The sequence below is a fragment of the Notamacropus eugenii genome, chromosome 5 (assembly GCF_028372415.1).
Source record: "Notamacropus eugenii isolate mMacEug1 chromosome 5, mMacEug1.pri_v2, whole genome shotgun sequence".
Taxonomy (NCBI): domain Eukaryota; kingdom Metazoa; phylum Chordata; class Mammalia; order Diprotodontia; family Macropodidae; genus Notamacropus; species Notamacropus eugenii.
The window spans coordinates 378644902-378663353 of NC_092876.1; the positions used below are offsets into that span (position 1 = coordinate 378644902).

The window sequence follows — 18452 nt, forward strand, 5'->3', positions numbered from 1 at the left end:
AAGCCTCCAAAGCACTTTATATACATTATTCCATCTGAGCTTCTCCACAGACCCTGTAAAATGGGTCTTCCAGGACTGTATATCCATTTTGCGATGAGGAAACTGAAATTCAGAGCAATTAAGTGATTTGACCATGGTAACACAGCTAATAGCTTTCCAAGGTGAGATTTGAATCCAGATTCTGGCTTTAAATCCAACATTCCGTCCACTATACAATGGTAATTTCCATTGCCTGAGGACCATTGTCTGGCCTTTGGCCTATGGTTATTGGTAATGTATAGGAGTTCTGTGAACCTACCAAAAGGATCTTGGCAGTTGGCCCTAGAATTCTGAGAACACTCCTAAACTGGACCTGTCATTTGTAGATCCAGATAGCATTAGATAAATTCTCAAGTGCATTTGCTCTCGTCCTATTTGCACAGCTCTGTCTCTCTGCCTTCATCTCCTCTGTGTGTGTTCCATCCGCAAAAGATCATTCTGCCTCCTGTGGCCCATGTAGTGTTTGAGACCCCAAATAAGCTGTTCAATCAATAAATGGAAAACTACTACTGTTAGTAATTAGAAGGACATGGGAAAGCATGGCATTTGAGGCAATCAGACTTCTTTTAATTTACTAATGGCTTTTGGGAGCTGTAGAGGCTAGGGCTATGTGATAATTCTGCTCTTTCTCTAATGCACAGAGACTTTGATCCAGCCTTGGCCTATGCTTTAAACAGTCCCCCTTTCTTTGCCATGTGTATTACACTCTGTCAGGATTAAGTGAAGATTAGTCTACTGGATATTTCATTGCCAGTTGGAAGCAGATGACATTGAAGACATGGTCCTTCTATCAAAAGATGGTCCTTAAAGATGATGTATTAGGAGGGGGAACAAGAGATACTGATATACCTAAACTGGGAGCTGGTCCACAGAATTACCCTTCAGCTGCTTTGGAAGTTAGTGGTAAACACAACTTTCTTTCTGACCATACTTGAACATATCCAGTCTTGAAAGCAGATAACTCTTTTTAGCTTTAAAAACATTAAGTCACTTGAACAGGGTACTCTAGTTTCAAGTTGGCACTGCGATACCCAAAGAGCATTGATTTCCTTGGTGTCAGTATTCACTCCATCATTGTAGTTTGTGACTCTTCTATGCCTTAGGGTCTCAAATTAGGGTCTTAGAGATTATCTGGCACTACCTCTCGTTTTGCACAGGAGAAAATGAAGACAAGTTAAACAATTTATCTAATGGAATTATAGGGTTACAGATTTAGAGCTGTAAGAGACCATAGAAGCTAATCTAGTTCCAACCCTCTCATTTTACTGAAGGAAAAACTGAGGCCAAAGAGAAACTAAATGACTTGTCCAAGGTCACATAGTAGGAAATAGGAGGTAGAGTGAGGAAGTGAGCATTTGAACCTGTCTTTTGGCTTCAAATCCAGTGTGCAAAATATTTTTTCCCTTGATAGTCGGGGTTTCTGTCTGTTTGTTTGTTTTCTGTGTATATGTGATGTGCCTTTCTCACAGAGTTAGGCTATGTAGTGATGAAAGACAGACAGTCACTGGATTATATATCCTGTCTTTCCAGCTTTATAGGACCTGCTAGAAATTGTAGTCTGCTATCAAAGTTTTTGAGAACCTGGGGTTATCTGTACCCTATACTATGGCATCAAAAGTCATTTTAAAGGTAAAATAAGTAGGCTGTGGAAGATAAGCTACTAAATATATATCCTCCTATTCTCTTGTCTATGTTCCAGCCATAAAATCTCAATGGAAATCCAGAAACTCATCTAAAATGGTCTCAGACATTATAAACGCCAATCCATGCCCATATAACTTTGGCCTCCTCCCCCGTGCTGGAGCATACTTACTCAATATATTTGAGGGAAATCTTTTGCGTTTGCTTGGTGGTGACAGTGGCAATGTACATTTGTAAAGCTGCCAGACGCAGGGCAATGTCGTATTTCAGCTCTGGCCCAAATCTCTCCTGTACCACATCATTACAGCTCTGCAAACAAACCAGAAGAGGGAGCATCATGTTAAGCAATCTAGATTCATGACTTTCTCTTGTAACCTTAGGAACAGGGGATGCATTTGTTCAAAGAGTTCAACTACCTCCCCCTTCCCCCCTTACCCCCCAAAAGAGGTTCTGTCTTCCTTATTGGCAAGTGCCACTTGTTGATTTAATTGAATTGCATTCACAAGCACAGGGACTACATGAAACACAAGACTGATCCAAGACATACTGTTTGCTGACTTGTTTTCCCTTCAAAGAATTAGGAATTTGGATGCAAAATTTTAAGACATAGGTGCCTTGAATGACGGTACAAACCACATACGGGCACAAATAGGGGCCTACACTTTTAAGATATGCTGTTGAGAGATGCAAAGCTGTCTATCAGGAAGAGGCCTCTAAGGCACAGTCTATGCATCTATGGTGCTCAGCTTCCATAGCCAGAGATGTCACCTAGAGATGTGAAGATCAAAGTGAGAACTCAGTAGGATTTGTTCAGACTTCCACTCTCTTTATAAAGTACTGTTTGAACATTTCATGTATTTCATTTATTCAAGAGAAACGACATTCCTCTTCCAGTTTTCTTAAAAACTATTTTAAGCCTTCTCTGAGGCTCTGGGGACTATGGCTAACTTGACATAAGTTAGACGATATTGGCAGAGCTGGTGAGGTCAAGGAGGAGATGAAGGTATTTGGAAAGACAAATAGAAAAGGGATATTTTTCTCTATCCTACAGAAAAACTCAGTGCGAACTAGTCATCGTGATGGGCATATTTCCTCACAATGTGGCATCTACCAGGAATACCTGAGTCCTAAGGTAGGGAAGAAGTCATAAGACCATAGATTGAGAACGAGAAGGAACCTTAGAGGTAATCTAGCCTAACTCTCCTCATTTTGCAGATGAGGAAGCTGAGGTCCAGAAAAGTTGTGACTTGACTAAGGTCACACAGGTAGTCAGTGACAGGGCTGGGTTTAAAACTCAGGTTCTTTGACCCCAAATCCAATTCTCTTTCAATTTTGCTACACTGGTCTCCATGTACCAAGTCATCTTTGGAGTTGGAATTAGGTCCATGTATGGGTTTATGAGGTCTTCAGAAGGTCTTCATGGCTCCCTACTAGGACCATGCCTACGGGTACATCTTAAAAATAGACGAAAATGTGTAATCAAGTCCAGCGACACATTAATCCTGACTATCTCATTATAAGATTTAAAACACATCTCTGAAGAAGATGAAGCAATGAGCAGTAGTGGATGCTTGTGTACAAGAGAGGAGGACAGGTGCAGCAGAGAGCAGAAGGAATTGCAGCCTGTGGGATTTCCAGGATCAATGCAAGAAGTATCCTTGGTCAAACTGGGAGATGCAGGACAAACCAATAGCAACAGAATAGCAGGTATGAAATTTGTTGCATGAAGTTTCTGGTCTTTCTCATCTATGCATTTATTTATGTCATATACATTTTTTTGCATGTACTTATCTCCTGCATTAAAACACAAGCTCATTGTTGAGAAGCAATTGTTTCATCCTTTGATTTTGTATCCCTAGTGCCTGACCCATAGTAGGAGCTTAATAAATACTTGCTTATTGATATAAACACCACATCCTTTCACTTATATTGTTTCTGTCTATACTTGGTTTGCCCACTGATCCCTTATCTGAAGGCTGAAATTATCACCAGATGTGAGAGTAAGAAGACCTGGACCTGGGCTATTTGAATGAGTAGATCAGTCTTACAAAATTCTCTGGGTCATAGATGAGACATGGAAAAAGAGGAAGGGGCATTTCTTCAACTTCTTGAATTCTGTGATTGCCCTTCTTCTGGCCTCTGGAATAGCCAGCAGGTTTAAAAATTTTTTTGTTATTTTCATGAAGATCAATCTGCCGTCTCACCCTTTCTTTCCCTTTTCTTCATTGAGAAAGCAAGAAAAACAAAACTCCTGTTATAAACATAGTCAAACAAAACAAATTCCTGCATTCTCTGCATCCAATAAAAAAATGCCTGAGTCTATACCCTGGGTCTATTGTCTTCCTATCAGGAGGTGGATAACATGCTTCATCATGAACACTTTTGGAATTATGGCTGGTCATTGTACTAAACAGAACTCGTAAGTCTTTCAAAAATGTTTGTCTTTACCATAGTGCTGTTGTCATATAAATTATTCTAGTTCTACTCAGTTTACTACATCAGTTCATACAAGTCTTCCCAGATTTCTCTGAAATGATCATTTTTTACAGCACAATAATATTTCATCCTATTCACAGATTGTAACTTGTTTATCCATTTGCCAATTGATAGGCACCCTACCAGTTTCCAATTCTTTGTCACTAAGAAAAAGTAGTTATGTGTCCTCTTTCTTTGACGACTTTGGGTTACAGACTTAGTAGTGATATGACTGTAAAATTTGTTGTTTTTTTAAGATCTCAGAGTTGGGGATCACTATTGCTTGGGTTTCAGGTAGAGTCACTTCAAACTGCAGGAACAGTGGAGGACATACCTCATGTCTTGCTCCCCCTCCCCCCAGGGCTGTTTCTATGACACCCAGGAGTCTTTCAGAGTTGGAACTGAGGTTATTTATGTCCCTTTCCACTACCCCTTAAGGCCCATCTTTTTTTGTAGGAGCTGTCCGTCACATACATTATTTATCAATGAGTCACATACATCATATACCTAATTCATTGGGGAGATTGTCTGAATTAGTAAAATGTCAATATTATAGAATATTTGTAAAGAGTTTTTATTAATTTTAGATACATCCAAAAATAAAAACTGGTTAGGACAGTGGAAGAATTTGATCTGCATTTTGGATAATGTCAGGTTTTTTTCTCTTCCTCTTTTTTTTTAGGCTTTTCCCTTTGCTATAGGAAATGGTTCAATCTAGAGATTATTGGGGAAGGAGAGTGGGCATTTTCCAGAGACTATTGTGATAAGAAAGATGAAAGAGGAGGGAGGGGAATCAAACATTATTTATTTAAAAGGAAAAAAAAACCTAATGGCTAACAAAACATTTGTCAAATAGACATCCTCTCCAGGGCCTGCTGTGATGGAGGGATAAGTGTAATTTATAACTGTATTTTAATTGTTAATATGCAAATGAGTATTATCAAAGTGCTTGAAAACATTTTGTTCTCTTGAGTAGGTTATATATTCTTGTTAATTTGCTTAGCGATCAATCCCTTTCTTCATAGAGAGCACGAAGGTCAATTTCAGTCCAGCCTGCGTCCATATTATTATGTCTATGAATGAGTTGTCAGAATTAATTAGCTTTTACTGTAAATTTATGTTAAATTCTGTGAACTAGTGATTAGTTGATAACATTTATGCTGACACTTCTATTTTTTAAACTAACAGTTTGTTTATTTAACTAATGATTAGTGTCCTCATTAAGGACTTTCTAGTACTTTAAATTGTTTTCTTTCTTTTCCTGGCAAAAGTGCATTATGCTTGTATTTACTCCCCTATTCCCTGGATGAATTTCAGTTGCATTTGGAGCCTCTGATAAGAACCCCAACCATCAGTCAAATAAATAAGTCACTGGATTGAGAATAAGCTGCTTATTGGTGTGCATTAGATAGATGATGGACTTCTGTCATTATATATGCATATCTATGTCTAATCACAAATAAGCAGGGGAAGGTTTTGGATGTGAGGAATTGTAGGCAAAGGAATCCTACTTCTTCATTTTTTGATAGTGGTATATGGATGATATATACCTTATATATCACATAATAAATATAATAAATATTATGTATAAGAAGAAATACAAATCATACTATATAAAAATAGATATATTATAGCATATAATAATTATAAATATGTAAATAAATATATTTTATCTTATAAATAGATATGAATTAAATATTATATAAGAAATATAAATATATAAATAGATGTGTATATGTGGATACCACTAGATCACTTTTGAGAAATGAAGTTGTAGGATTCCTTTGCATCTAGCTTTTCATATCCAAAGATTATCTATTCCTGCTCATAAGATTAGACGTAGGCATGAATATATAATGACAGAAGTCCAGCATCTATCTAATGCACACCAATAACAACTTATTTTCAACCTGAAAATTATCAGAAAAGCCTATGAATAAGAACTGATGTTGGAAATAACAGAGAAAACCTGAAGGCTGAGGACTATGGAAACTATAAAGTCATTCATTGGCTGCTGATGGTCTTGTCACACACATACACACACACACACACGTACAGTTTATTCAGTCATGTCTGACTCTTTGTGATCCCATTTGGAAGCTTGTCTTTTCCTTCTAAGTTCATTTTACAGATGAGAAAACTGAGGGTAGCAGGGTTAAATGACTTGCCCAGGGTCATATAGCTAGTAAGTGTGTGAGGCTAGATTCAAACTCATAAAGACGAGTCTTCTTGGCTCCAGGCCTGGCAGGCATACAACTGTCATATTGGCCTTTATTTCTTGCTTTTACACTTGACTTCTCTGTTCTTGAAGCAATGACTGGTCACTTAAGCTAGAATATTATTACTATGGAGGTGGAGTCATGACAGTCTAGGATTCTGGTCTATGCTTTAGTATGAGTAAATTCTAATAAAACAATATTCTCTGCAGAGAATAATATTTTGCTATGTTAGGGGTGGGGAACCTGTGGTCGTGAGGCTCCATGTGGTTCTCTAGGTCCTCAAGGGTGACCCTTTGACTGAATCCAAACTTTACAGAACAATTTATTTCACTTTTCGTCTCCAGCTCTACTTGGTTTGAACTCTCTGGTGTGGCATCTCCCCCTCTATGCTCACTGATATGTCTCCTCCATTAGATTGCAACCTGGAGGACAGGGCATTTTTCTTACTTGTATCCCTAGCACTTAGCAGGGTGCCTGACATATATTAGGTACTTAATAAATGCTTACTGAAGTTATCAAATAACACATTTGAGGTTGCATATGGTAGGAAGAAAGGAAAGAACTTCAGTGTAAGAACATAAAAGAGACACATGCATAGCATTAGAATAACAAACTGGTCATGTTTTTCCACATACCTGCACATATAGATACTCAAAAGCTACTGGATCTCTTCTCAAAAGGTCAATGGGATCCTTTGGGACAAAGCTAATTCGGAAAAGACATCTCATCTTATGGGAGCTGGGTCTCTGTGTCACCTGAGACATTGAATCGATAACACAAAAATCTTTCAATGTTAGAAACAGAAAGGTCATCGTCAAATGATGCTAAAACAAAGCTTTTTCTTTCCAGAATAAAGCAGTCAATATTTGAAGTTTATTGGAGAATAGCATTATTCTAGTTACTCAGACTTTGAAATCCATTCTTTTGTTTTTCTTTAAGTATGCACATTCCAACTGAATATTCTTTTTCAGGTATGTATTCTGTAGTTGGGAAGGGAATCGAGTGTATTCCTCCACAACCACTATCTATTGGAGTCCTATCTAAGGGCATGGAAAGACACTTTAGAGGAAGCTAAACTTGCTGGAGGATTTGATATGTACTCCAACATTTAAAGTTCATACTTTTCATTTAGTTTCAAGTTCTTTTCATTTAGTTTCAAGTTCGGTGATTTGAGACCATCTGAATAACAAAATCGTTTAAAAGAGCTTGAAAATCAACTAAAAGACTCAGCATTTTCCTAATCAATTCATTCTTAGTGAAAACAACAGACTGAAGAGTCTAATGAAACAAGACAAAACGAAATTTAAATTAAAAACAAATTACAGAATGGTCTAGTTCAATTTTTTCCAACTATTAGCTATTGGTAAATATTTCTCAATCTGCAAAATGTTTATAACTTATTATTTTTATTTCCTAAAATTTAGGAACTTTAAAAACTCATAATTTTCCCCTTAATCTTGCTTTTTTTTGCCTTCAGATTCATTTACCCCCCCAATTCCTGTCTCCTACTTGATACACTGACATCCACTTAACTGAGAAGGTAGAAGGTCTAAGTAGTCCACAGCAAAATATTTATATGTTTTTCAAGGCCATGTTATAGATTGTATTGGGAAGCAGTTATCTAATGAGTGGAACAGTACACTGGGGATCATAAGAGATAATAAGGAATTCAGTGCTGGGGCAGAACAATGACCCATCCATCCCTTATTCCATCTCTGACCATGGTATTAAATGATATTTTTTTCAGAAGTGCTATTTGCCCTTTGTAACACTGACCAGAAAAGGTCAGGGATACATCCATAGCATCCCTAGCTTCCCCTTATTACTAGTTATAATTATTATCCATGAATTGATCTGAAACCTTGCCCCTTTTTGCTTTTCATCTTCTACCACCTCTTGAGCTAATAAAGCCCATATTCACTTCTGAACTTTTCATGATGGTAAAACCATAAATCATGTGCTTTTTTCTCACCAAGAATAAGCAAGTTCTGTCACTGGCTTGTCTGCCCCATGGCCAATCATTTCTGCAACTAAGATTTTTCATCTTTGAATTGCTGCCAGTCTCATAAGGACCATTCTCCTTGTTTCCTTTTTCTAGGAGTGGCAGATACAAAAGAACTGACCACTGAAAATCTCCTTAAGGCACCTTTCAAGTCATTATCACAAAATGAACTGTTGGAAAGAGAAATGGGAATAACAAAGGTTTTCTTCTCTACCTGCCCCTCTCCCCTTTCACTTTGCAGAAGTGATAGGGATTAGATTTTAGAAATTAATTAACATAGTTGGGCCATTGTGTTGAATTCATCAGAAGAAGGTAACAGCAAGAAAACTAGTCAGATTGAAAGCACTTTCCCACTGAAAATCTCAGTAAATACTCTGTTTAACACACAACACACTTCATAAGACACAAATGAATATTAAACTGTTTGAATTGTCTAAATGTCAGATTGATATTAAATTAGGTGTGTATTATTATTTAATTAAACACACTTGCTTAAGAATCCCTTGAGCATTTTCATCAAACTCAAATGTTTGGAAAAGACTTTGTTACTTGTAGCTACATATGGCTCAGTTGAAAGGGGTCTGGACTTTAAATCACAAGACCTAAGTTCAATTTGTGGCTGTCTTCCTTGTTATCTAGACAAGTCATTTTTTTTTTATCTCCAGAATGAGGGAGTCAAGCTAAAGTATCTCTAAGTTTTTATAATTTCTTATAGATATTCTCACTGTATTGGCATGCTGCAAACTATTTTGAATGCATTTTTTTCAGGTGTATTCATTACAAAGCGTTCATTACAAAGTGTTTTATTTATAAAAATACTGTCAGAGGAAATATGCCTTGAAATAGGAATTCTATCATGGCTGTGGTCCAAAGGCCTTTCTCAGGCAGGAAAAGATTAATGACTTTCTCTTTCTATTATATCATTTCAGATGCAAAAAGATATAAACATTGAACACAAACTAGTGCAATAAAAAAAATTGCACCATCTAGCTTTAGAAATGATTTTTACAAACTCCTTTGCTTATCCAAGTTACCATGAAGATTTCCTTTACAGGTTATGGGCTAGCCTGTTCTGAAGGTTATCAACTAGAGATATCAAGTGGTTGAGAGATAGTTTTATATTAACACAGGGCTGGTTTTATTAGCGTCACATTGTAGCAGCTGACATTTCACGTGCGGATTTACTAAATCTTTGGTTATTCACTACTGCTAAAGCATGAACAGGTGCTTTTGTTTCTAAGGGTAAGAGAACTGTGAGGGGGCTTGAAGGTATTTGGGGGTACATCTATATCTATATGCAGGCATCAAGAATAGCGTATAAATGTGGAAAGCCTATGACCATACAGATCAATCTAAATGGCAGCACATAATACGTCTGTCACAGTACGCTTGGCTTATTCCAACAAAGCAGAGATCTATAGGGGGACTGATACATGGCAGTTAGATGAATGTCAGTTTTTAGTTATTTGATATATAAAACACCTATGTAGTATGTATAAAGGCCTCCTTTTTGCCATTTTTATCCCTTTTTTCTCCTAACTCTGAGTCATCCAACTTGACCTTATGTCCAAGAGTGGCCACTGGAAAGTGTCTTCCTCAATCTTCCACCTTGAGTCATCTCAGTTGTCCTCACTAAAATAGTGGATACAGAGTTTATGGTCGAATGGAGCAGGTAACAGGACTATTTGTCTTATCAGCAAACAGATGGTGATGACATGTTGGCAATAAGCAAGCCAGGGCTCATGGCAGCCTCACATATGCAGAGTGGGCAGAATTGAGGCAGGAATTTCAAGTTTTTAAAAATATTCTTAGGTTGCTACACAGAATGGAACACCATTTGACAGCTTCATTTAAATAATATCAGAAACCTCTTTTTCTTCTTTTTTTAAAGACCCCAAAAGAACAATTTTCCAAGCAAGGTAAACACAGCAGTATAAATATAACTTTTTCAAAGACATATCACTAATGAATAGCCATAGAAGCCTTCAAAAACAATTGTTTATTAGAAAAATGGACAGCTTATGAAAAATTGACTAAAAAGGAAATATCCTGAAGTGGATAATCACTTACAGAGACCAATAATTGGTGTTTCTTTCAGTGTGTAGAACAGCTAATTAATTTAAGTCATCCAAGAGATGGATAATACAGAAACCGGCCAATCCCTATATATATCACTAATGACTAGTGACTACTTCAGTGTATTATTTCACAAACCTGAGTAAGAGTCTCCTGTTCGTGTAGCAAGAGAAGTCTGGTTACAGCTCCTTCTGTCCTCTGTTCCAGCATTAGGGAAAAGTGTTCAATACACTTGATAGAAAGCTTTTCTTGAAGAGTTAAGATGACATCCTTATTAAAGAAACAGTTATAAGATGTTATCAAAATGGTGGCAAGATCCTCAATGAGTCTAGTGTGACCTAAAAGCTTTCCTAATTTAGGCTATTGATTTTTAAATTCTATTTAAATCAATCTGAAATTTGATTCTGGTGATACTTCTGAGTCTTTAAAAAATTTTTTTAAAATGGTATTTTTATTTTTTCAATTACATGTAAAGACAGTTGTTAACATTCAGTTCTTTATGAGATTTTGAGATCCTCTCTCCTTCCTTCTTCTCCCTCCTCTCCAAGCAATAACAGATGTGATAATAGGGTATATATTGATATAGGCAATAATGTAAAACATTTCCACATTAGTCATGTTGTGAAAGGAGAAACAGAACAAAAAGAAAAAAAACCATGAAAAAAATAAAGTGAAAATAGTACGCTTCAATTTGTATTTAGATTCCATCAGTCTTTTCTCTGGATATGGATAGCATTTTCCATCATGAGTCTTTTGGAATTGTCTTGGATCATTGTATTGCTGAGAAGAGCTAAGTCAGTCATAGTCGATTATCTCACAGTGTGGCTGTTACTGTGAACAACATTTTCCTGGTTCTGCTCACTTCACTCAGCATCAGTTCTTGGAAGTCTTTCCAGGTTTTCTTGAAATCTGCTTGCTCATAATTTCCTATAGAACAATAGTACTGTATTCCATTCATCAACCACTGCTTGTTCATCCATTTCCCAATTGTTGGACATATCCTCAATGTCCAATTCGTTGCTACTACAAAAAGAGCTTCTATAAATATTTTTGTACACATAAACCCTTTTCCCTTTTTTACAATCTCTTTGGATATAGATCTAGTAAATACTTTTGAGCCTTAAAAGATGGAGTTATGGGAAGAAGAAATGTGTCCCCTCTCTCCTTGTCCTCCACACCTCACAAGGCCTTTTACATTACTGAGGACTAGAGAGGTTACCAGACAAATCTCTATAGATGTGGGATTGTGGATTACTGATGTGAATCACATTATTAGAAAGGATTATAACAGATTTTCTAGTCTAGCCCTAGGAGGAATACACTTAAACCAGTCTTGAAACAGGCTTTGCTATTCTTAAAAATCTCCCATGAAGGGGATTCAATAAATACACATTGATTCCAGGGTTTAACAATACTTCCTGTCAAGGAATGTTTCTTTTTATATTCTTTTGTTACAACAGTTTATGACAGGCTTCCTTTCTTTACTTTTTTATGCACTTGAAAACTATTGTATTGCCCCTTAATCTTCTCTTCTCCAAGATAAATCCTTCTTAGGTATTTAACATTTTCTCAGATTGTCCAATCCTTTGACTTTTTTTGGTTGCTCTCCCTTTGGCCCCCTCCAATTTCTTCATACCCCTTTAAAATGTGGAGCCCCAAATTACTCTCAATAATGCCTTTTGCTTAAACTGAATCTAATGGAAAGAGTGTTTCAGTTTAATTCAACAGTTATTGTCTCCTGTGTTCAAGATGTGTGTGTTCCATTCTTTTTCTTTGTTTTGAGACTGGGTCTACCTATCTTTCCTGGGCTAGACATATAAAGGTCACTCACAAGCCTGATCTCACCTGTGTAAAGGTATAGATGGCTTTGACTTGCTCCATTTTTTGACTTAGGCAGGTTCAATCCCTTCTCCACCTCATCTCCGGATAGTTCACCATACTGGTGTCAGACTTAAGTTGGGACAATTGATTGGTTAAGCCAACTGCACCTCAGAACTCTGACTCAAGTCATCCACCAGCCTCAGCCTCCGCCCAGGAGCAGGGATTACAGATGTGTGCTACCCTTTCTAACTGTTGCTGTTCTAAAGTGAACTCAGGGCCCACAAAGGGAAAAACGAAATTGAGTTTTTCTAGTTGTTGTGTGTGCCAAAGTACACATTACAGGTATCATTCTGTTCCACCAGGGATGATATTAGCAAATTAGCATCAGTAACTATTCCCTATTGTGAGTTTGGAGTGAAGAATCTTGGGAAACTTTCATTATAAAGTGTAAGAGAAATAATAAAGCTACACTATTTCTATCGACACCTTCCTTACTGTGAGCCAGGATTCTGTTAAATTGCAGTTTAAAAATAAAGGCTATAACTTATTTTAGAAAAAAAAACATCCTGTTTTTAAGAGTATTTGCCCTTCCCCCAGTCTCCTCACAGTCATCTGTAGTACTCATGGAAATTGACATTGCTTGAGTTATTTGAAATCTGAAATCATTTGGGTTCCTATTAGATAAGACAAGATAATGCACAGTGAAAGCATCTTTTAAGTTTATATTTATTTATATTAGAAAATCACTGAAGCCTTCCTCTTCATCCTAAGGAGTTCAACTAATTCAATTCAGTAGATATTCATTAAGAATATACTATGGGAAGACTACTGTGCTGGGCATAGAGCATGGCATGAGGGATGAAATACAACTTTTAGCTAAAGACACATTTCCTTTCCTCATAGAACTTACTGCTTAGAGGAAGTCTAAATTTGATGTACAGAACAAAAATCAAATGCTTTTAAAAGGAACCATAGTCTAGTGGAAGACAAATTCATCATTCGTAAAGCATTTCTCATGATTTGACCTTTCTTGCCCAATGGCTAGGAGGTGGGCAGGAAAAATGGACTCTTCGTTTGGAACCTGTTACAAATTAATAATCCCCCATAAAGTATGTAATTGTTTCTTTTGAAATGATTCAAGAGGATGTTATTGGCATCAGTCTTTTTCTGTTATCCCTAATACCTGTTAAATTATCAGATGCTTAACAGAAATTTTAAGTAAGCCATTTGCAAACAAAGAGATAATAGTCAATGTAAATGTAGATAGTGCTTTTATAAAAGTTTCCTTATGCCACATCCACAATTATTAATTCAACAACTTGTGTTGTATTTCAAGTAAGTTATTTACACAAAACATAAGTAGAAATGTGTGTGTGTGTGTGTGTGTGTGTGTGCATGTGTGTTACATGGGAGGGGAAAGGCAGCTTGATCCTTCATACAATTAAAAAATAAATAGAGGTCCCTTTCCTACTAGTGTTTTCAGTTATCGTCAGGTACTTTTTATTATCCTGAAATCCTTTTTATGGTTCCAGATGAAGAAAACCTGCCCTGAGCTAATGGAGCATTAGGGAGTAATCAAAATCCAAAAACATTTTTGTTCAATAAAAAAAGGAACACAGAAACCATATGCATTTCTTCTGAGTGCAAATAAGAAAGCACCATTTCCTTTGCAATACTATGAATGGCCTAAAAGTTACCAGTGACTTTGATATAAATCAATTGTTTTTACAATTTCCTTGAGGGGTAGGATGGACAGTGGACTGGACATCAGAAGACCACAGGGCTAGTCCCAGTTCTGCTACCCATGGGCTCTTTGAACTTGGATAAAGGATTTAGCCTCTTTCAACCTCAGTTCTCTTAGTTGTCAAATGGAGATTGAACCCTAAATGCTAGTTGTGTGACTTTGAGCAAGTCACTTAACCTCCATTAGCTTCACTTTCCTCTTCTGTAAAATGCGGGGGTTGGACTAGATGATCCCTTTCACCTCTAGAGCTGTGATCTAAATCATAGGTTCTATGATCCTCTAAGATAATATATGTGAAATCTTTCTATAAAATGTTATATAAGTGTATAAGTGCAAATTGGTTTGGGGAAGTCCTGGAGTAGAAACTGCTTCCACAGATACAGTTGTTAGTCCCTAGAGTTGATAGAAGCTAGGTGGTCCAGTGGAGGAAGTGCTGGATAGAGAATCATGGCAACCTGAGTTTGAAATCTGCCTGAGATGCTTATTGTCTGTGTATTTCTGGGCAAGTCATTTGTCACTCTCTCAGTCCCAGTTTCTTCATCTGCAAAATGGGGATAGTAGGAACCTCTACCTCAGAAGCTTCTTGTGAGGATCAAATGGGGCATACATATATATATATATATATATATATATATATATATATATGTATATACACACACACACACATATGTATGTATGTACGTATGTATGTATGCAATACACACACACAGCACTTTGTAGTGCTTTCATTGCTGTTCAATCATTTCAGACTCTTCATGACCCCATTGGGGTTTTCTTGGCAAAGATACTGTAGTGGTCTGCCATTTCCTTCAGCTCATTTTACAGATGAGGAAATGAAACAACCAGGATTAAGTGACTTACCCAGGGTCACACAGCTAGTAAGTATCTGAAGCCAGATTTGCACTCAGGTCTTCTTGACTCCAGACTTGGTTCTCTCTCCACTGTGCCACCTAGGTGCCCCCTTGTAATTGTTAAAAGTGATTACTATTATTTGCTTTCTTCCAGCTCTAAAGAGTTCTGTGACACAAAGAATGATTTAATCATGGTCACATAACTTACACTTAAGAGGAGCATCTTGAACCCAGGTCTTCCTGACTCTAAGTCAGTAAGTCTTCTCTCTACCACTCCATACTGCCTCTTACAAATATTTTACTTAAATTAACAGCTATTCCTTAACCCAGGATGATTATTATAGTATTATATATATGTAGACATCATTTTATAACATAATATTACTATATTATGTGTTATATAACAATATATGTTATATATTATTATGTTGTTTATTCTAGACTTATCTATAATTTCCATGAAATAGATTTTAGGAAATGAAAATTGAACCATGTGGACAGAAGAAGAAATCTATCATCAAATCACCCTATATTTTGCTGGCTAACAAGGTAGTTGATATTCAATTAGTAGGCAACATCTTAATCTACTTGACTTCTGACTTTGCTGACAAATCATGCTGGCATTTGGCAGTATACTAAGTCATCTTAGTGACATGTAGACAATTTTAATTAATCTGAAGTCACGTGAAGATTACTGCCTCTGTTTTCACTTTACCAACACCACATAATGTTCTTTTTTAAAAAAGTAAAAACAGAGAAGGACCTTATTAATTTTTAAGCACGTATATTTGACATGAAGGCAGCCAACTAAGAACATACAAACATGAGATGTCTCAAAAGACTTATTATCAAAGCTAGAAGCTACATAGTATGCCTCATGAGTTTGTGACTAGTAGGTTTACCTTTATTGAAGTACTGCAGTCAAAACGAAATGACTTGGTTTGCCCATTTTCTAAGTAGACCTTCAGAACATTTGGCATGAAGAGAAGTGAATTGTCTTTTACTGTTTCCTGTGGAAAGGAGCAAGTCAGCCAAATTAGTATCTTTCTATTCTGAGTAATTAAACAGTTGTTCCATGGTAAAAGTAGTGCAATGAATGAAACCCCACAATTTTCCTATGGGCAGTCATTTGACAAAGCCAAAACTATAATCTATTGTATTCTGGTCATCCCTGTTGTTAGCTCAGCGGGAAAGGCAATGCAGCTGAACTAAAGTGAGTGGGAAGTGAGCTGATACAGATGCTATTGTAGGATAATACATCATTATTCTTTCCAGGCTAGGATTATAACTGATCAACATTAACCTTACTTCCAAGCTTGGGTGGAAGTTTTCCTATAACTCTCTGTGCTGTGAAAATGTGACTCCTTAATGACTGAGAAAGCCCTGAGCCAACATTTAAGCAATATATGACACATTTAAATACAGAAGAACAACATAACGATTGTAAGTGTTCCTTAGACCAGTGCTGATACCTTTGTGGACAGGAAGTAACTGAATATTAAGGGGGAAAGAAAAGTGTTACTACAATGGTCTTGGGTCTATGGGTTTTTCTGTTAGTGCGTTCAGCTGGTATAAGTCGAGTGAGTATTAATAGGGGTGTCCCACACATATTTCCTTTAGGGAATCTTGCATATCTATAGCTGAAGTCTGAGTATTATTCTGAAGTCTGGTACTTCAGACATCAGGTAATCAGTCTATGATGAATTCATGTCTCAAATTCTGAAAATACACTCATCATTTACTAATCCCATGAGGTTAGGCAAGAGACAAACTTTCAGTGTGGCAGGATGTACAGGGAACTAGACTTGGGAGTCAAGTAGACCTAGGTTCAGATATTGCCTCAGACAGGCAGGAATAGAAAGATTTGATCTTGATCTGGTCACAAATTATCTATGTTTCAGTTCAGTTCAGAAATATAGAATACTATATTTCTAAGCCTATTGTTTGAGACTACTCTCTTCCCTAACACAGCAAACTCTTGCTTGTAGGAAATGGAGGTCTTACCACCTACCAGAATGACCAGTGTTAAAGGTTTGAGGATGCTGCAATTTACCAGGATGACCAAAGGTAAAGTAAAGTTTTAGTTTTAGCAGGAATTCCAGGTCACAAGCCATAAATGACTGGTCTGTTACAGACAAAAGAAACCATTCTAGGACAAAATTCATCATTTTGAGGTCTGGATGCCATATTATAAAATCTGAATTGTATAAATGTGATTGATTTGATTTCAGGTGACAATATTTAGTCCCAAACATTGACAGCATTTAATTTAACAGTGCAAAGCAATTGAGATTATTTTTGACAAATTGAAGTTCAGTAGATATTAGAATGTTTCTACCTTGGTAGCTCCAAAAACAGTATTAAAGATAATTTTTAAAAAAGGTTATTTTCCTTAAAATATTAATTAAAAACACTAATTTAGTATTAAAATTACTAAATACTAATTTTTAAATATTAAAATGGAAAATTATTAAATACTTATTAAAATTACTAATTTTAATTAAAATTACTAATTTTTAAGATAATACTAATTAAAATTAAAAAAATACTAATATAGGATATTCTTTGAATATGCCATAGGAAGGGAAAGCATATGAAGGTGGCTGGTTTAATTTTTAACATAGTAACAGATTATATTAGCTAGCATTTATATTGAGTTTTAAGGTTTGCAAAGCATTTTACAAATATTATCATATTTTATCCTCACAACAACCTCGTCAGGTAGGTGCTATAATTTATCTCCATTTTAGAGATGGAGAAACTGAGGCAGATACACATGAAGTGACTTGACCAGGGTTGCACAGCTAATAAAGGGTTTGAACTTGGATCTTTCTGATTCCAGGTCCAGCATTCTATCCACTGTGCCATCTAGCTGCCAAAAATATGGAGGTATCAACCTGGTACAGTGAACAGTGATGGATTTGCATTCAGAGGACTGGCTTCCAAATCCTAGTTCTGCCCTGTGTGACTTTAGAAAAGTTAATGAACCTTTCTAGGTCTCAATTTCTTCTACTGTAAAATAAGAGAACTAGACTGCCAGCATTACAGCTAAAATCCTCCAAAGTCCCCAAACAACATTTCATGTTTAGAAAGAACATAGAAAATGACACCAGGGTATGATATATGCCAAGTAGTGAACTACAGAAATTTACCCTTTTAAATTCTCTCTCTTCGAGTAGAAATATTGACATTTGGGGGGAGTGGAAAAGGACAAAATATAAATAAGCTACACTTGAAAGAGCTCAGTGAATCACTATATTGAACTGTGTTCTTCACTTACAAATCTGATGGACTGAATACCGACAGGATTTTATGAGCTTGGAGCCAAGTATTAAAGAATTTGGGTGAACTAGCTTATATCTGAATAGAAGAAGGAGGTTGGATCATGGAGATGAACAAAGGGTGACAAAGGCAGAGGTGTGGGTGAGCCTATCAACCTGCAGCCCATGACATTAATTCCACAGTTATAAGAGGGAAGCTGCTGGAGGCAATTAGCAACTGGTCCTAGGTTTCATGAAAAGAACCATTTCCAGTAAGCCTTATTATTTCCTAGAACTGCCTGAAATTGTCTGTCAAAGCAGCTT

General features: G+C 36.5%; 1 protein-coding gene across 1 annotated transcript in view; it reads right to left on the bottom strand.

Moving 5' to 3' along the window:
* Window positions 1-18452, bottom strand: part of FRMPD4 (FERM and PDZ domain containing 4) — a 752204-nt gene that overhangs the window by 27305 nt on the left and 706447 nt on the right. Inside the window, exons 7-10 of the mRNA XM_072614370.1 lie at window positions 15771-15878; window positions 10591-10722; window positions 7010-7129; window positions 1853-1989 (exon numbers count right to left, since the gene is read on the bottom strand). Coding sequence (XP_072470471.1) covers window positions 1853-1989; window positions 7010-7129; window positions 10591-10722; window positions 15771-15878 — 497 coding nt within the window. The remainder of the gene's footprint in view (window positions 1-1852; window positions 1990-7009; window positions 7130-10590; window positions 10723-15770; window positions 15879-18452) is intronic.